This window comes from Chiloscyllium punctatum, chromosome 19, assembly GCF_047496795.1.
Source record: "Chiloscyllium punctatum isolate Juve2018m chromosome 19, sChiPun1.3, whole genome shotgun sequence".
NCBI lineage: Eukaryota > Metazoa > Chordata > Chondrichthyes > Orectolobiformes > Hemiscylliidae > Chiloscyllium > Chiloscyllium punctatum.
This window is the reverse complement of record NC_092757.1, coordinates 79,368,122-79,385,041: the sequence shown is the minus strand read 5'-3', so window position 1 is coordinate 79,385,041 and position 16,920 is coordinate 79,368,122. Positions and strand designations below refer to the sequence as shown.

The 16,920-nt window shown below is 43.1% G+C and overlaps 1 protein-coding gene across 1 annotated transcript in view; it reads right to left on the bottom strand.

Moving 5' to 3' along the window:
• Positions 1 to 9,238, bottom strand: part of tlcd1 (TLC domain containing 1) — a 44,230-nt gene extending 34,992 nt beyond the window's left edge. Inside the window, exon 1 of the mRNA XM_072589780.1 lies at positions 8,809 to 9,238. Coding sequence (XP_072445881.1) covers positions 8,809 to 9,008 — 200 coding nt within the window. The 5' untranslated portion in view covers positions 9,009 to 9,238. The remainder of the gene's footprint in view (positions 1 to 8,808) is intronic.
• Positions 9,239 to 16,920: the final 7,682 nt, after the last annotated feature.

Below are 16,920 nucleotides of genomic sequence, written 5' to 3'. Positions count from 1 at the left end.
AGGTGACAGAAATGGCAGAGGATCCTTTCAGTATGGATAAAGTGAGGTGGGAAAAGCCAATAAGGGAATCCTAACAGAATCAGAAACGGGAATCTGGGAGAATGGAATGCAGTCCTTACAGGAAGCAGCGTGTGAGGACAAGTAGTTGAAGTAATGTTGTGTGGGTTTGCGATGAATTTCAACAACTCAATTTCAATAGGCTATCCTGGAAATGGGGAGAGAACATAAAAAAGGAAAAGAGACAGAGACAATCAGATGAACCAAGTGAAGATGAGGGAGGGGTAGAAATTGGTTGCAAATTGATGACGCTTTCTGGTTCCAGATGAGAGCAGGAAATGGCACCGACACAATCATTAATATACTGGAAAAAGTATTGTAAGAGGGAATGTGAGGAGAACTGGAACAAATATTGCATAAACCTCACAATAGGACAGGCATAACCCGTGGCCACACCTTTTATTTGGAGGAGGTGAGACAAGTTAAAGAGAAATCGGGAAACAAGCTCAGCCAGTTGAAAGAGGCAGATGGTGGATGCAATCAGTTCAGATCTCCATTTAAGGAAGAAGCAGAGCGCGTATTACGAAACTCCACATTTTATTAGTCTTGTGAGATCTAGCACTTTGATTTGCTTGTTACTAGGTCCGTTGCTGCCATAGTAATGTGCCTGGCAAGAATCTTCACTCTGTTTATATAAAGAAGGGACGCGCATTTATCAAATTCTCAGGACCTCCATAGCATTAACACTCACTGAAGCGCTCGAGAAATCTAATCACTCTCATAATCTCAGAAAACACAACAGCCTGTGACAAACAGCAGAGTACCACAACCAACAATGAAATATAGGACAAGGTTATCCAGTTCAGTGATACTGAAGCACACTACGGGTGTGCACACTAAGAGATTCTCATGCTTTTTTTCCCTACAATACTGCTACAGAAGCTTTCCCATCCACCAGTCCTTCAAGATTCCAGATTTTACAGCTCATTTGAGTGCACCACTTCCTCAGTGCAAGGTGAACATACCAGCCCAGATTGGGTGTTGAACCATGACTTTCTCACACAGGCAAGGCCACCATCGACCAAATATTGACACACAAAATCACAAGGTATGACCTGACTATCTAATTGAATTATATTTTAATGTAAATAAGGTTGATATCTAAAATCGGAGATTAAGTTGAAAGAGTGCAAAGTCTCCTGTTTTTGTGTGCAAGAGTGTACTTAAAGATTAAAGCTTCAAGCCACTTCTTAGTGGATCAGGATGTTAAAGCACAAAATTACAAAAGAATTAAAAGTTAGCAAGAGACCCTAACTGGAATGAGGTATTTCTCTGTGGTTTCTAGACATTTTACTCTGCTAGATGCATGCGTTGCAAAACCTAAAGATATTGGAGTGGAGTGCAGGTTAGACCAGTGAGCAAGGCCTATGAAACTCCTTGGAAGCTCAAATCATTTTCAAGATCAGATTTTTTAAACAATTAAAAATGGCATGTTCCTAGCAATATAGAAAGGCTGATAGGCAGCTGGTTCATCAGTGACAGGGGAGTCCATCGTCTCATATCTAGAACCAAATGAACACAGCACTCTGACAGTGACTGCATACAATACAATCTGGGTGGGTAGAGTTTATGGAAGATCTTGCAGCAGTAAAAATGATTTTTTTAATATGGGGGGGTGGAAGGGGGGGGGCATAAGAAACAAATTAAAGAGCCTCTACCAATCTTTAAAAATCTGCCGCCCACTTGCAACAAAGCTTCTTAATGAGTCACCTCCAGTTATTCCTTGGGATTCTGGTTTGCTGCATTCCATAGCCATGGTCTGACGAATTTAACATCTGCTACACAGGTTAGCTTTAAAATTGCTTTCAGGCCTTACAGATTACATCAGATTCCATTTCTTATACAATATCAAGGATCATGCCCTGGTGCTCACAAGACCCTTCTAGCTCCGGGATGATTACATCAGGCATAAAATGGGTAGTTGTTGTGCATCTAAACTTGGCCTAGTCTGTGAATTTGGACACACAACGGTCTACTCTTTCATCCAAATCACTTATATGAGGGCCAATACACAATCCTGGAAAATTTCACTTTTCACATTCGCCAATCTAGAAACTGATTTCTATTTTCTGTCTCCTACATCTCAACCAATAACCGCATCCATGGCACAAGAACACCTCCAATCCTGTGCACGCTCACTTGTGCTAATAACCTAATTCAAAATGATATGAATTGCCATCTAAAATCCACTTCCATGGACACCTCTCTATCGACCATGTTGGTCACCTCAAAAGTCTCAACTAAATTCATTGGCTTTAAATGTCTATCTTTCAATCAGTTTGCACTTGTTCATCACTCTGTAATAAACATAGGGAATGACAGAATTACTTAGCAGTTCTGGCAGCAACTGTGAGCAAAGAAACAGAGTTAATGTTTCAAGCCAGTCACTTTTCATTAGAACAGAGAAAGGAAACAAGCAAATGTCCTATCTACTCTGATGGAAGGTTATCAACTGAAACTTTGATGCTACTTGCCCTGCTGGACATTTCCAAAAATTTCAGTCTTTGGTTTAGATTTCTGGTATATTCAGTTTTTGCATTTACTCTTTGCGTTCTCACTTTCATGGATATGTTCCAGCGACATCCTCACACCTGGTGTTAACCTGTAGCTTATCTGTAGTTACAGGTAGCTCTCCTTTAATGCCGTAGATGCATTCCAGCAAAACCTTGCTTAATTGAAAATTGCTTAAATATAAATAATGGGGTCTGTCAGAAACTGGAGTTGGGGCAGACCACCAAAAATATCACTCACGATGGCTCTAAAATTACCTAAAATACAAAGTATTGCACAGCCTGAATGATAAATATGATTTATAATTTCAATGAAACAAAAGTAAATTTAACACAGTACATTTAAAAGTTATTGTTAATGCAGGGACAGAAGGTAGTCATGGTGCCTAAGGTAGACTCCCTCATTCCTGTTAAGCGAGCTATATCATGTATTCTTTCCTTATGCTCAAAATTTTTTATAATATTTAGCTTTTCTTCCAGCATTATAGCCTTTCTTTTGCGTTCATCACCTGCAATTTTATCACCAGGACACTTCTTGCTAACATTCTTGTCATTATGCCCCTCCATTTTTTCAAAAAAATGGGATAGTCTAGGAAAAGTGTACCTTTCACAGGAAGCTGCTTAATATATCTCTCTCAGAAAGCTGCTCTCTCTACTGTACCTCTCACAGAAAGCTGCTCTGTCGGCAGCTGACATCAGTGCATATGCAGAACAGAGCGCGCAAAATGATGCCCGCTGGAATCGCGCTATTGCAAACAAAGGTAAGGGTTCTTAAAAATACCACTTCTTAGTTCCTCAGCGACATTATAAACAAATTGCACTGCTGGACCGTGCATTATCTGAGAACAACTGTAGGAGGTTTCCCACTCCTTTCTTCATGAACAATGGAATGAAATTCCTAATTTGCAATTTACCAATCCAAAGGAATGTCCACTAAATCTAAAGAGCTTTAGAAAATTCCAATTAACAAATAAGAATTTTCCTCACATTTTCCAAGTAAACGTTTTCAATAATCAATTGCATGATTTCCCTTTAGGTAACTGACATTTTGACCTACTTATTGAAACACACAGTGCTCAATCAGCAAGTCTCCCACTTCATTGCTGCCCATTTTAAACACATTCCCCACAATAAGATAGCCACACAGTTGTGGGGATCCTCTGAAAATATTTACACATTCCTACTAAGGTCTCCTTGTAAATATAGGCACCTACATGAGAACCCTTTGCCTGTATTGATGCACAGCCTAAGGAATCTCCTAAAAATACCGACAAATGTACTTGCAATTTCAGAAACCCAAAAGAATAGAATGCAAACAATTGTTGAATTTTCATTTTGTCACAGCAAACAGCATAAGAAATCATATGTTATCAATGGAAAAAAAAACAAAATCTGATAGCATTTGAATAGAAGTCTGCTTACAATACCACTGACTGTGGTCAGAGCCCCTTGTGGATCCCTTAGGATCTGCAGGCTCCAGTTTGAACACCTACATTGGAGGGCATAGGGGGTGAACTGATGTTGCAGTATACAGAATTGAACCTGCACTGCATACAACTGGACCTTAGGATACAGGTTTGAAACCACATCAGAACCTAGATGGATTAAAATTATTTAAAAACAGCAACATTTTAATATCACCAAGGTAACCCTAATTGCAATGCCTTTCAGCAATTTTTACATTAGACATAGGAATTGCAGGGGAAACTCAACTTTCTCAAGTTAGTTTGTAGAATCCTTTCCATTATGAAATTAACAGAAAATTTTAATCTTTTATGTTTAACAATGACAAATGATATATGAATACACTCAATTAAGAGAGATTGGTGGTTAGACTCCTCTGGACATTGAATGTACAAATTAGGAGCAGTAAAACTCTACTGATGGGTGAGTCCCGAACCAGAGGGCACAGCTTAAAAATAAGGGGTAGGTCATTTAGGATAAAGATGAAGAGAAATCTCTTCACCCAGAGTGTGGTGGGTGTGTGGAATGCTCTGCTCCAGAAGGCAGTGGAGGCCCAGTCTCTGGATTCGTTTAAGAAAGAGTTGGGTAGACCTCTCAAGGATAGTGGAATCAAGGGTTATGGAGATAAGGCAGGAACAGGATACTGATTGAGGATGATCAGCCATGATCATATTGAATGGTGGTGCAGGCTTGAAGGGCAGAATGGCCTACTCCTGCACCTATTGTCTATTATCTCGCAGCTGCTTCAGCCTGTTCCTCCATTCTCTCAGGTCATGGTTGATCTGATACTCCTTTTTCCTGCTTACATCTGATAACATTTCACCCCCTTGCTTATTTTACCTGTTTTACAAGTGTTCAATTTGTTCACTTCCAATGCCTTCTGAGAAAGGGCTTTCCAAAGACTTCTGACTCTTTGAAAATGAAAATTTCCCCTCATCTCTGTCTTAAATAGAAAAATTCTCATTTTTAAACAAGGATCCCTAGTTCTAGATTTTCCCAGCAGAGGAATTGTGCTTTCCACATCCAGTCTGTCAAGCTCCTCAGAATCTCTTTCACCTCTTACTCTTCAGTGGATACAAGCTCGAGCTTGAACAACATTTCCTCATAATGCAACCCACCCATTCTAGGCATTAGAGTATCAGGAACCTTTCTCTGAACTGTTTCCAAAGCATATACATCCTTCTTTAAATAAGGCGACCTATAGTGTACATAACACGCAGATATGGTCCGATTGTATAACTGGAGAATGACTGAAGTGTTCTACACCCCATATAAAAATAAGCTTCCCTAATTACTTCCTGGACCTGCATACTAACCTTTTTCATGTATTGAGACACCCAGATCCCTCTGCATCTCAGAGCTTTGCAAACTCTCAACATTTATATAACATGCCTATTTTTTATTCTTCCTGCTGAAATGCACAATTTCATATTTTCCCACATTATACTCTATTTGCCAGATCATTACTGCATGCTTATTATACTTTGTAAATGACTTATGCATTCTTTACAAATTACTTTCCTACCTATCTTTCAATCATCAACAGATTTACCAACTATATCTTTAGTTCCATCAAAGTCTTTTTATATAAAATGTTGACATCTAAAGCCCAAGCACATCTTCTTACCTCTTGCCAATCAGAAAAAGGATCATTTATGCCTTCTCTATGTTTCCTGTTAGCTAGCCAGTCTTATATACATGCCAATATGTGACCTCTACACCACTAGCTTTTATTTTCCCCAATAACCTTTGATGCAGATTCTTATTAAATGCTTTCTGGAAATTCAAGTACAGTACATCTACTGATTCCCCTTTAGCCACATGTTACATCCTCAAAGAAGTTCAACAAATTATCTAAGCATGATTCTAATTTATTGGACCCTTTCCTGAATTAGGGAATTTTGAAAAATTAAATATCAACCATCTCACTAGTCACTTCTTTTATGATCTGAAGGTGAAGTCCATTAGGACCCAGGGACATGCTTACCCACAGCTTCAACAATTTGCTCAATACTACTTTCCTGTTGATTGTAATTTTCTGGAGTTGCTCCTTCCCTTCTATTTCTTGACTTACAGCTATTTCTAGGATGCTGCTTGCATCCTCTACAGTGATGACAGATGTAAAAACCTTGTGCAATTCATGTCATCTTCTTATTTTCCACTACTAATTCCCCAAACTCTCTTTCTGTAGAACCAATACTCACTTTGTTAACTCTTTTACTTAGTAAATACCTATAGAAACCTTTCACTTTCTGTTTCTGTATTTCTAGCTAGTTGTCTCATGTACTCTATTTTTTAAAGGTGCAAAGATGTACACAATGACTGGGGAATCCATACCAGGGGTCACAATCTAAGGATATGGGTTAGGCCATTTAAGCACGAGATGAAGAGAAATGTCTTCACTCAGAGAGTGGTGAGCTTGTGGCATTCCTTCTACAGAAAGTGGGTGAGGCCAAAACAGTGAATGATTTTGAAGTACTAATAGTTCTCAGGGCTAAAGGAATTAAAGGATATAAAGGAGAAGGTGGGAACAGGGTACTGATCACATTGAATGATGGAGCAGGCTCAAAGGACTGCAAGGCCTACTCCTGTTCCAATTTTCACTGTTTTCCCACCTTATTCATCTTTTAGTCAATTCTTTGCTTTGTTTTTAGGTTCTGTTCAATCTTCTGACATGCCAATCAACTTTACTCTGCTTTTCCTTCAAGTTTGACAACATCTTTAACTTTTTAGTTAACAGCGGGTGGTGAACTCCACCCTTGGAAGTTTTCCATTCTTGTTGGATATATCTATTCTGTACATTCTGAAATATCCACTTAAACGTCTTTATCACTGCATTTATATGGATGTATCCCTTATTTGCCCATTCATTTAATTGGCTTTGCTTTTGTGCTCTCAAAATTGCCCTTATTTAAGTTTAAAATACTACACTTGGACACATTCCTCCCTCCATTCAAACTGAATGTCAAATTAAATCATGTTATGATCACTGGTACCTAGGGAAGTCTTCACTATTAGGGAATTAATTAATCCTATCTCACTGCACAATGTCAGGTCCAGTATAATCTATTCTTGGGGTCCAGCATGTGAATTTCTAAAAGGCTATCCCAAATATATTCTGTGAAGTACTTACCTAAGCTACCCTCCCATCTGATTGTTCTGTCTACACATTGTTAACTTGTCAGAAAGGTAATTTTAACCTTAGTTTCATTTTTTAATACCCTATCCTGCATTCCACTCCCGAAGTGTCTTTTTGCTATTATAATTCCTCATCTCAACCCAAACTGCTTCTATTGCCTTGTTTCCTAAATTTAGGTCACATTCCCTTTTCTGCCAAAACTATCATTTATTAACAGAACCACTCCTCCAACTTTTCCTAGCTTCCTGTCCTTCCTAAATGTCCTGTACCTTTCACCACTCAGAACCTAAATTGTGTCACCCTGCAGCCATGTCTCTGTAATGGTTATCAGATCTTAGTTATTTATCTCTATTTGTACTGTCAATTCATTTGTTTTGTTCCAAACACTATCTGCATTCAGATACAGAGCCTTTGACTTTTGCATAATCTCTAGCCTTGTCTGTTGGATTACTCTTTTTTGTATTCCCTATCCTTTCCTGTAATGTCTGTTAATCATATTCCTTTCTCACTTGCCACGCCTCGACTCTTTGATTTAGACCATAAGGTATAGGAGCAGAATTTGGCCATTCTGCCCATCAAGTCTGCTCCACCATTCAATCATGGCTTATATGTATCTCACCCCCATTATCCTGCCTTCACCCAGTAACCCTTGATCCTCTTAATAATGAGCACAAATTTATCCAACTCTGCATCAACACATATTTCCAAATTTGATCCCTTGCCCCCCATTATTTAAAATCCTCTCTACTTCCCCAATTATGTGGCTCACTAGAAGTCAGACCCCAGCATGATTCAGGTTTAGACTGTCCCAACTTTATGAATCCCATTTTCCTTAGTATTGGTGCCAGTGGCCCACAAACTAGATCCCACTTCTCCCACACCAGTCTTTCAGCCACACATTCATTTCTCCAATCTTATGTGCCCAGTGACAAATTGCTCATGGTTCCAAAATTGATTACATTTAAGGTTATCACTTTTACTTTGGCACCTAGCTCCTCGTGCCCTATAGAACTTCCTTGTCCTACCTATGTTGTTGGTACCTACATGAACAACAATGACCTAACCCTGGTCCCTTCTATTGCCAATTCCCCCACAGCTCAGAGTAGATGTCCTGAACTCTGACAGACAACATGAGCTGGGCTCTTTGCAGCTGAAAAGTGTCAACACCTTCCCTCAGCCCCAAGTATACTGTCCCCTACCACATACCTTTACAGTCCTCCCCATTTGAGGGGCTTACGGCCTCCCACACCCCTCTATCCTCCTGGCAACTTTCAACCCTCATCCAACAAGGCAGAAACAGAAGAACCTCCAACCTGTTGGACCACTTGGCTCCTGTGGGTCTGTACCAGTCCTGGAGCTGGCCGAAGTCGGCAGTCCCACCCGCCTGAACCCTCTCCAACCCAGACCATAGGGAGCAAGTGCTCTCATATCAAAAGCATTTGCAGGACAGCAACAACACGTCGAGTGACTCAGATTTTAAACACGAGTTGCACTGGCAACCAATGAAGTGTGGAAAACACGCGCTGGGATCAGGTTCTCCACCATTCCTCCACCCCCCCCCCCCCCCCCCCCAAGGACTGTACACCTCAACCCAGACGGGGTGGTCGGCTGAAAGGGGGGCGAGGGGGGGAAACATACCACAACAAAGCCCACGGTCCTGTGATCGCCGAGTGCACCAGGGAGACGCTGAGGTTGGTCCATCTCCACGACTTGGTCTTGTTGCCCTCGACCTGTTTCGGGAGGAGGCAGCCGCTCCGCGCCCTCAGGACGAGCCGGAGGCTCTGGAAAGCCAGGGCGGACAATAGGATCGTCAGGATCGGGTGGTCCTGTGCGATCATGGCCGGAGCAGCGGCTCACAGCCGCTTCCCATTCAGTGGGGAAAGCACCGGGGAACGCCTCTGTGTCTCTCCACCCAGGCGGGAGCTCCGCGCACACACAACACACACACCCTTCCTTCCCTCCTCCTCTTCCTCCTCACTCCCTTGTTGGTGCCAAAGAGACGTCCCACAAACTGTTATTCGCTGTGGCCGCTCCGCCTGCGCTGGCGAGGGACATTTGTAGCCAGCGACACATCAACAACATTAAAAACCCAAAGCCAAATCAGGGCTTTTGGGGTGGAGCCTGTGTTCCCCTGTGTTCACACAGACAGGGGGGAAAAAAAATCCATTCCAAACTCCGCTGTCTGCTCTAGAGAGTGACAATGTAGGAAAACTGCAGCCTGTTGGTTTTCAGTGTTTAAGGCCCAGGGAAATGAATACTGCAAACACACACAAGTCACAAACAAACACAAAAAGTGCTGGAGAAACTCTGGCAGCGTCTGTGTGGGGAGAGAGAGAGAGAAAGCAGAGTTAACGTTTCAGGTCCGGTCACCCTTCTACAGAACGGGTGAAGTGAGGAGGTGAGTTTAATATATATATTAAAAATAAAAACTGAGACACCAGTTGCTCCTTCGTTGAGAACTAGATGACTGAACTTTGACATTCCTTCCCCCCCCCCCCCCCCCCAACACGCACACACAGGGGTGTGTCCCAGCTGTAAATCAAAATGCAGGGAATTATTATACAGAGACTGGAAATCAAAATGCGGGAGAGATCCAAGGGCTCGGGCAACAGCTGTGAAGAGAGGAAGTTTAGGTTGGACCTTCCGCTGGATTATTCTGGTAATGTTACATCGAGGGAATCATTTGGTGTCATTAAACAGCAGAACGAACGCTGTTGTTTCGATTTGTCACAGTCTCCTCACCCCAGAGGGAGATGAGGAAGAAAACGTTTTCCCTCTGAGGGTCGTTAATCTGTGGAATTTCCTCTCCCCCTCCACAAAGCATTGGAGACAGGTTCCTTCGTGGTGCACAGGGCTGTGTTGGGTTGATTCTTGATTCGGGCAATCAAATGTTAACTGAGGCGGGGACTGGGTACGCAGGAAAGTGGAGCTGATGTCCCAATCGAATGAGCCACGAGTTTCTGAGAGGGGGAGCAGTCTCCAGTTGCCCGTTGGTGCTCCTTTTTATGTCTGTCTTCTTATGCACTGTCACTCGATAAGAATGTAAAATCATCGAACCGTGAAATCCCTGTAGTGTGGACCAGGTCATTCAGCTCATCGATTCCCCCTAAGAACATCCCAACCAGACTTAATCCTTACCCCATCACCCTGCATTTCCCATGGCTCGTCCACCTAACCTATATATCTCTGGTACAACCACCTGATGAAGGAGCAGCACTCAGGAAGCTAGTGCTTCCAAATAAACTTGTTGGACTATAACCTGGTGTTGTGTGATCTTTAACTTTGTGCACCTCAGTTCAACAGCGGCATCTCCAGATCAAACAGGAAACCCACACAGATACAGGGAGAAAGTGCAAACACCACACAGTCACCCAAGACTGGAATCAAACCCAGGTGCCTGGTGCTGTGAGGCAGAGGTGCTAACCACTGAGCCATCATGTCACCTAAAGTAACAGCAAAAGTAGACCATTCAGCTCATCGAGTCTGGTTCACCATTGATAATTTTCACCCTGATTGATCTGACTATTTTCACCCCCATTTCCCTGCCTTTTCCGCATGAGCCTTGATTCCCTGTGAGAAAAGGTCCTTCTCATCTCTGTTTTAAATGGGTGACCCCCTAATTGAGATTCTGTCCTCAGGTCCTACGCTTTTCCACAAGGGGAACCAACCCACCTGCACCTACCCTGTTAAGCCCCCTAAGAATCATAACATGTTTCAATAAAGTCACCTTAAACTCCAGTGAGTGATGATCAAACTAAGGGAGCACAGTCAATAGACAATACACAATTTTTTTTAGATTAGATTACTTACAGTGTGGAAACAGGCCCTCCGGCCCAACAAGTCCACACCGCCCCGCCGAAGCATAACCCACCCATACCCCTACATCTACATCTACCCCTTACCTAACACTACAGGCAATTTAGCATGGCCAATTCACCTGACCTGCACATCTTTGTGACTGTGGGAGGAAACTGGAGCACCCGGAGGAAACCCACGCAGACACGGGGAGAACGTGCAGACTCCACACAGTCAGTCGCCTGAGGCGGGAATTGAACCCGGGTCTCCGGCGCTGTGAGGCAGCAGTGCTAACCACTGTGCCACTGTGCCGCCCACTAATAGGTGCAGGAGTGGGCCATTCTGCCCTTCGAGCCTGCACCACCATTCAGTATGATCATGGCTGATCATCCTCAATCAGTATCCTGTTCCTGCCTTATCTCCATAACCCTTGATTCCACTATCCTTGAGAGCTCTATCCAACTCTTTCTTAAATGAATCCAGAGACTGGGCCTCCACTGCCCTCTGGGGCAGAGCATTCCACACAGCCACCACACTCTGGGTGAAGAAGTTTCTCCTCATTTCTGTCCTAAATGGTCTACCCCATATTTTTAAGCTGTGTCCTCTGGTTCGGCACTCACCCATCAGTGGAAACATGTTTCCTGCCTCCAGAGTGTCCAATCCTTTAATAATCTTATATGTCTCAATCAGATCCCCTCTCAGTCTTCTAAACTCAAGGGTATACAAGCCCAGTCACTACAGTCTTTCAGCGTAAGGTAGTCCCGCCATTCCAGGAATTGACCTCGTGAACATCCGCTGCATTCCCTCAATAGCCAGAATGTCTTTCCTCAAATTTGGAAACCAGAACTGCACACAATAATCCAGGTGCGGTCTCACCAGGGCCCTGTACAGCTGCAGAAGAACCTCTTTGCTTCTATACTCAATCCCTCTTGTTATGAAGGCCAGCATGCTATTAGCCTTCTTCACTCCCTGCTGTACCTGCATGCTTACCTTCATTGACTGGTGGGCAAGAATACCCAGATCTCTTTGTACTACCCCTTTACCTAAATTGATTCCATTTAGGTAGTAATCTGCCTTCCTGTTCTTGCCACCAAATTGGATAACCATACATTTATCCACATCAAACTGCATCTGCCATGCATCTGACCACTCACCTAACCTGTCCAGGTCACCCTGTCATCTCCTAACATCCTCCTCACATTTCACCCTGCCACCCAGCTCAGTATCATCAGCAGATTTGCTAATGTTATTACTAATACCAGCTTCTATATCATTAATATATATTGTAAAAAGCTGCGGTCCCAGCACTGATCCCTGCGGTATCCCACTGGTCACTGCCTGCCATTCCGAAATGGAGTCGTTTATCACTACTCTTTGTTTCCTGTCAGCCAACCAACTTTCAATCCAAGTTAGTACTTTGCCCCAATACCATGCGCCCTAATTTTGCTCACTAACCTCTTATGTGGGACTTTATCAAAAGCTTTCTGAAGTCCAGGTACACTACATCTACTGGACCTCCCTTGTCCACTTTAAGAGTTACATCCTCAAAGTCCTGGAATAGTTCATGGTTCTCCTGATTTTACCTTGTTTAAAGTCAAAAGGGGAACGTTTCCCAAAAGCAAGAAAAATGAAAAACGTGGAAATGAATACACTGGCTTTCCTGGAGTTCCATATAAGATGAATAGGACCAGTATGTGTCATACCGCACAACCCAGATGTCCTCCTTCTTCAAAGACCGCAATTTCCCCCCAGACGTGATTGATGATGCTCTCCACCACATCTCCTCAACTTCCCGCTCCTCCGCCCTTGAGCCCTGCCCCTCCAATCGTCACCAGGACAGAACCCCACTGGTCCTCACCTACCACCCCACCAACCTCCATATACATCATATCATCCGTCGTCATTTCCGCCACCTCCAAACAGACCCCACCACCAGGGATATATTTCCCTCCCCTCCCCTATCAGTGTTCCGAAAAGACCACTCCCTCTGTGATTCCCTCATCAGGGCCACACCCCCCACCAACCCAACCTCCACTCCCGGCATCTTCCCCTGCAACCGCAAGAAATGCAAAACTTGCACCCACACCTCCCCCCTTACTTCCCTCCAAGGCCCCAAGGGATCCTTCCACATCCGCCACAAATTCACCTGCACCTTCACACACATCATTTACTGCATCCACTGCACCCGATGTGGCCTCCTCTATATTGGGGAGACAGGCTGCCTACATGCGGAACATTTCAGAGAACACCTCTGGGACACCTGGACCAACCAACCCAACCACACTTCAACACTTCAACTCCCCCTCCCACTCCACCAAGGACATGCAGGTCCTTGGACTCCTCCATTGCCAGACCATAGCAACACGACAGCTGGAGGAAGAGCGCCTCATCTTCTGCCTAGGAACCCTCCAACCACAAGGGATGAACTCAGACTTCTCCAGTTTCCCCGTTTCCCCTCCCCCCACCTTGTCGCAGTCCCAACCCTCGAACTCAGCACCACCTTCCTAACCTGCAATCTTCTTCCTGATCTCTCCGCCCCCACCGCCACTCCGGCCTATCACCCTCACCTTAACCTCCTTCCACCTATCGCATTTCCAACGCCCCTCCCCCAAGTCCCTCCTTCCTACCTTTTATCTTAGCCTGCTTGGCACACCCTCCTCATTCCTGAAGAAGGGCTCATGCCCGAAACATCGATTCTCCTGCTCCTTGGATGCTGCCTGACCTGCTGCGCTTTTCCAGCAACACATTTTCAGCTCTGATCTCTAGCATCTGCAGTCCTCACTTTCTCCCAGTATGTGTCATTCATAAGTTTTACTGTTTTTTTCCTGTAGGGTTTGGAGCTCCTTGTACTGGCAGTGGATATAGTGGGAACATCAAGAAATGAAGAGGAATTTTTCCACTGTCTGTGTGGAACATCAAGTTATTGGAGTTGGGAATATTCAGTGATAGGAATGCCACATTGATTTTGTCAGAGAGAATTCCATTGACCCTTTTGGCACTCAAATCAGCCAGGTGAGGGAGAGTGGTGGTTGATGGAACTGTTCAGGCCCTCTTTCAAGGGAGAAGTGGCAATCCTTCAGACCTCCCTGATCGGGGATGGATGTGTAGAAAGATTGCACATCCATGTTGAAGAGGAGGATACTGGGGCCAGGTTCCTGAGAATTGTGGATCTGATATAAAGGTTGAGAAGGATCACAGATGTAAGTAAGCTCAGACTGAATAAGGGGAGGTAAGAAGAAATAAGTGCTATGATGTGGGAACAGGCTGAAATGATGGACTCGCAGGCCAGTGCCCTTCTCACTTTGAACAACTTCTTTAACTTATCTCACTCTTTCCAAGACTAATGTATGGCTATGGGTAAGCCCTACATCCCAGTTATGCATGGTATTTGTGGAATATTGCTTATTCCAGTCCTCCCACAGCTCTTCCTCCAATACATTGATGACAACATTGTTGCCACTTCCTGCTCTTGTCCAGAATTGACAAAAAAAGAATCAGTTTTGCTTCCAATTTCATCTCTTCACCTGGTCCATCTCTATGTATTCCCTGGCTATCATTGACTTCACGTTTTCCATGTCTAGTGATAATCTGTTCGCCAATACAACTGACCAACTACCACTGTTACTTTGACTACACTTCCTCACACTCTACTTCCTGCAAGGACTCCATTCCGTTGTCCCAGTTTCTCTGTTTGTGTCACACCTGTTTCAACAATGCCACCTTCCACAGGTGTGCCTCTGACATGTTCACATTTTTCCTCAACTAAGGATTCCCCTCCCCACCATGGTAGAGTGGGTCCTCAACTGTGTACAACCCATTTGTCCCACCTGTGCCCTCACCCCTTCCCCTCTCAGAACAGTTATAGGGTTTAGGGTTCCCCTTGTCCTCACTTTCCACCTCACTAACATCCACGCTCAAAAGATCACCCTCCACCATTTCCGTCACCTCTAGCAGGATACCATCACCAAATACATCTTTCCCTCTCCTCCAAATGTCATATTCTGCAGGGAATGTTGCATTAGTGACAGCCTGTTTCATTCCTCCATCATTCCTAACAAATTTCTTACCCCGCCCCATGGCACCTTCCTGTGCAATCACATAGAATGCAACTCTTGCCTTTTTGCTTCATGTTTACTCACTGTCTAAGGCTGCAAATACACCTTTCAGGTGAAGCAGTGGTTAATTTGTACTCCTTTCAATTTATTCCACTGCATTTGCTACTCACAATATGTCACTAACACCTATTTTGCATTTCAGTTGGCTCCTTTATTACCATCAGCACTCCCTTCATCACCATCAGCAATCCCTTCATCTTTTGCTCGGGGCATCTGTTACTTTTCTCTTCCCCTTTATCACAGCGTTAAAAAGTTAAAAACCACAAAACACCAAGTTATAGTCCAACAGGTTTACTTGGAAGCACTAGCTTTCAGAGCACTCGACTTAAAAGAGGTTCTCAAATTTACATATTAATGAACTGAAACCTGCAACCCATTCTAAAAGATGAAAGACTTAACAACAATCTGGGTTTGTTCAATATATCATTTCAGTCACTTGACACTGTAATCTTTTGCTATATATTCTGTGTCTCATGATCCTGCTACACAACTACCCAATGAAGGAGCAGCACTCTGAAAGCTAGTGCTTCCAAATAAACCTGTTGGACTATAAGCTGGTGTTGTGTGATTTTTAACTTTGTCCACCTCAGTCCAACACCGGCTCCTCCACATCACAGCGTTGAAAGCATAATTTCCAAGCCCCCTCCAGGTCCAAAAAAACAGTCATTAGCCAAGATGCTAAACGTCTGAAAAAACTTGTGATATATATTATTCTCCACTAGGCGGAGACAGCACTGTTCTGAATTTTAGACAGCACAGTGGGGTTAATTAAAGCAGAAGTGTGCTAAATGTGGTTTTTTTAGCATAAAGTGGCAAATCTTTGTTACTCGTAGTATACTGACTTTGAGATTGAATACATTATACTGAGGAGTCAAGCAGAATGCAACATGACCTGCTGATTAGCTAAACGCACTAAAATCTGGAAAAGAATAGTTAATTCCTGAGTGTAATGTCTGCACCTTTAATGCTTTTTTATTTCAGATTGGCCTACATTAAAATGCAGGTACCGGTATACTGTCTGCACAGGTATCCCTGCACTAATCCATGTCCATAATCATAATTCGTTGCCTATGAAATAAAAGGAACTTTATGGAAATTTTGGAATAATTAAATGTGTGAATGTCCCTTGTTGTTCTGCACAGAAGGACTATCAGTTAAAGCACTAGTATTAAATTGTTAAATTGATGCATTGAACAAACAAATAATTTTCAAACTCATGAGATTGACATCATAGATGTGTATCAATAATGGGTGTGAATATCACATCGATCATGCAGCAAAAAAGGAATTACACAAATTTGTAAAATTAGGTGAATGCATTGGGAAAATGTGTAAAGGAATCTGGTCATTACAATTCACAAACTACAAAGTTCTGGTCTTCACACTATTAAAAAAATTTGTGGCATGGACTGGAGAAGGTGCAAAACATATTTATAAAGTTGACAATAAACTGTCTGATTATACTCAGAAAGCAATCAACAGAATAGGGTTTCTACAAAAGAGAAAACTTTTAAGGAGACTGGAGAGGGAGTTTAAAATTATGATGGGTTCTACAGAGGGTTAGATGTGGAGAGAAAAGTAAAGGCCATTCATACAGGATCGTGAAAAAAAAACAAGCTTACAGGAAATAATGAGAACTGTCTTTGCTCAGATAGCAGTTAGAATGTGGAATTTCCAACCCAGGACAGACTGGGACAAATAGTTCTGCTGTTCTTCATTCTGGTGCTTGTCCACTTGATCTGCAAACATGTGCTACTAACAACTAAGGCCACAACACTTCCACTTAGCTTTAAGGTCAAATTCACTTAGCTCATATGCAACTCTCCATCCTTGTTTTTCT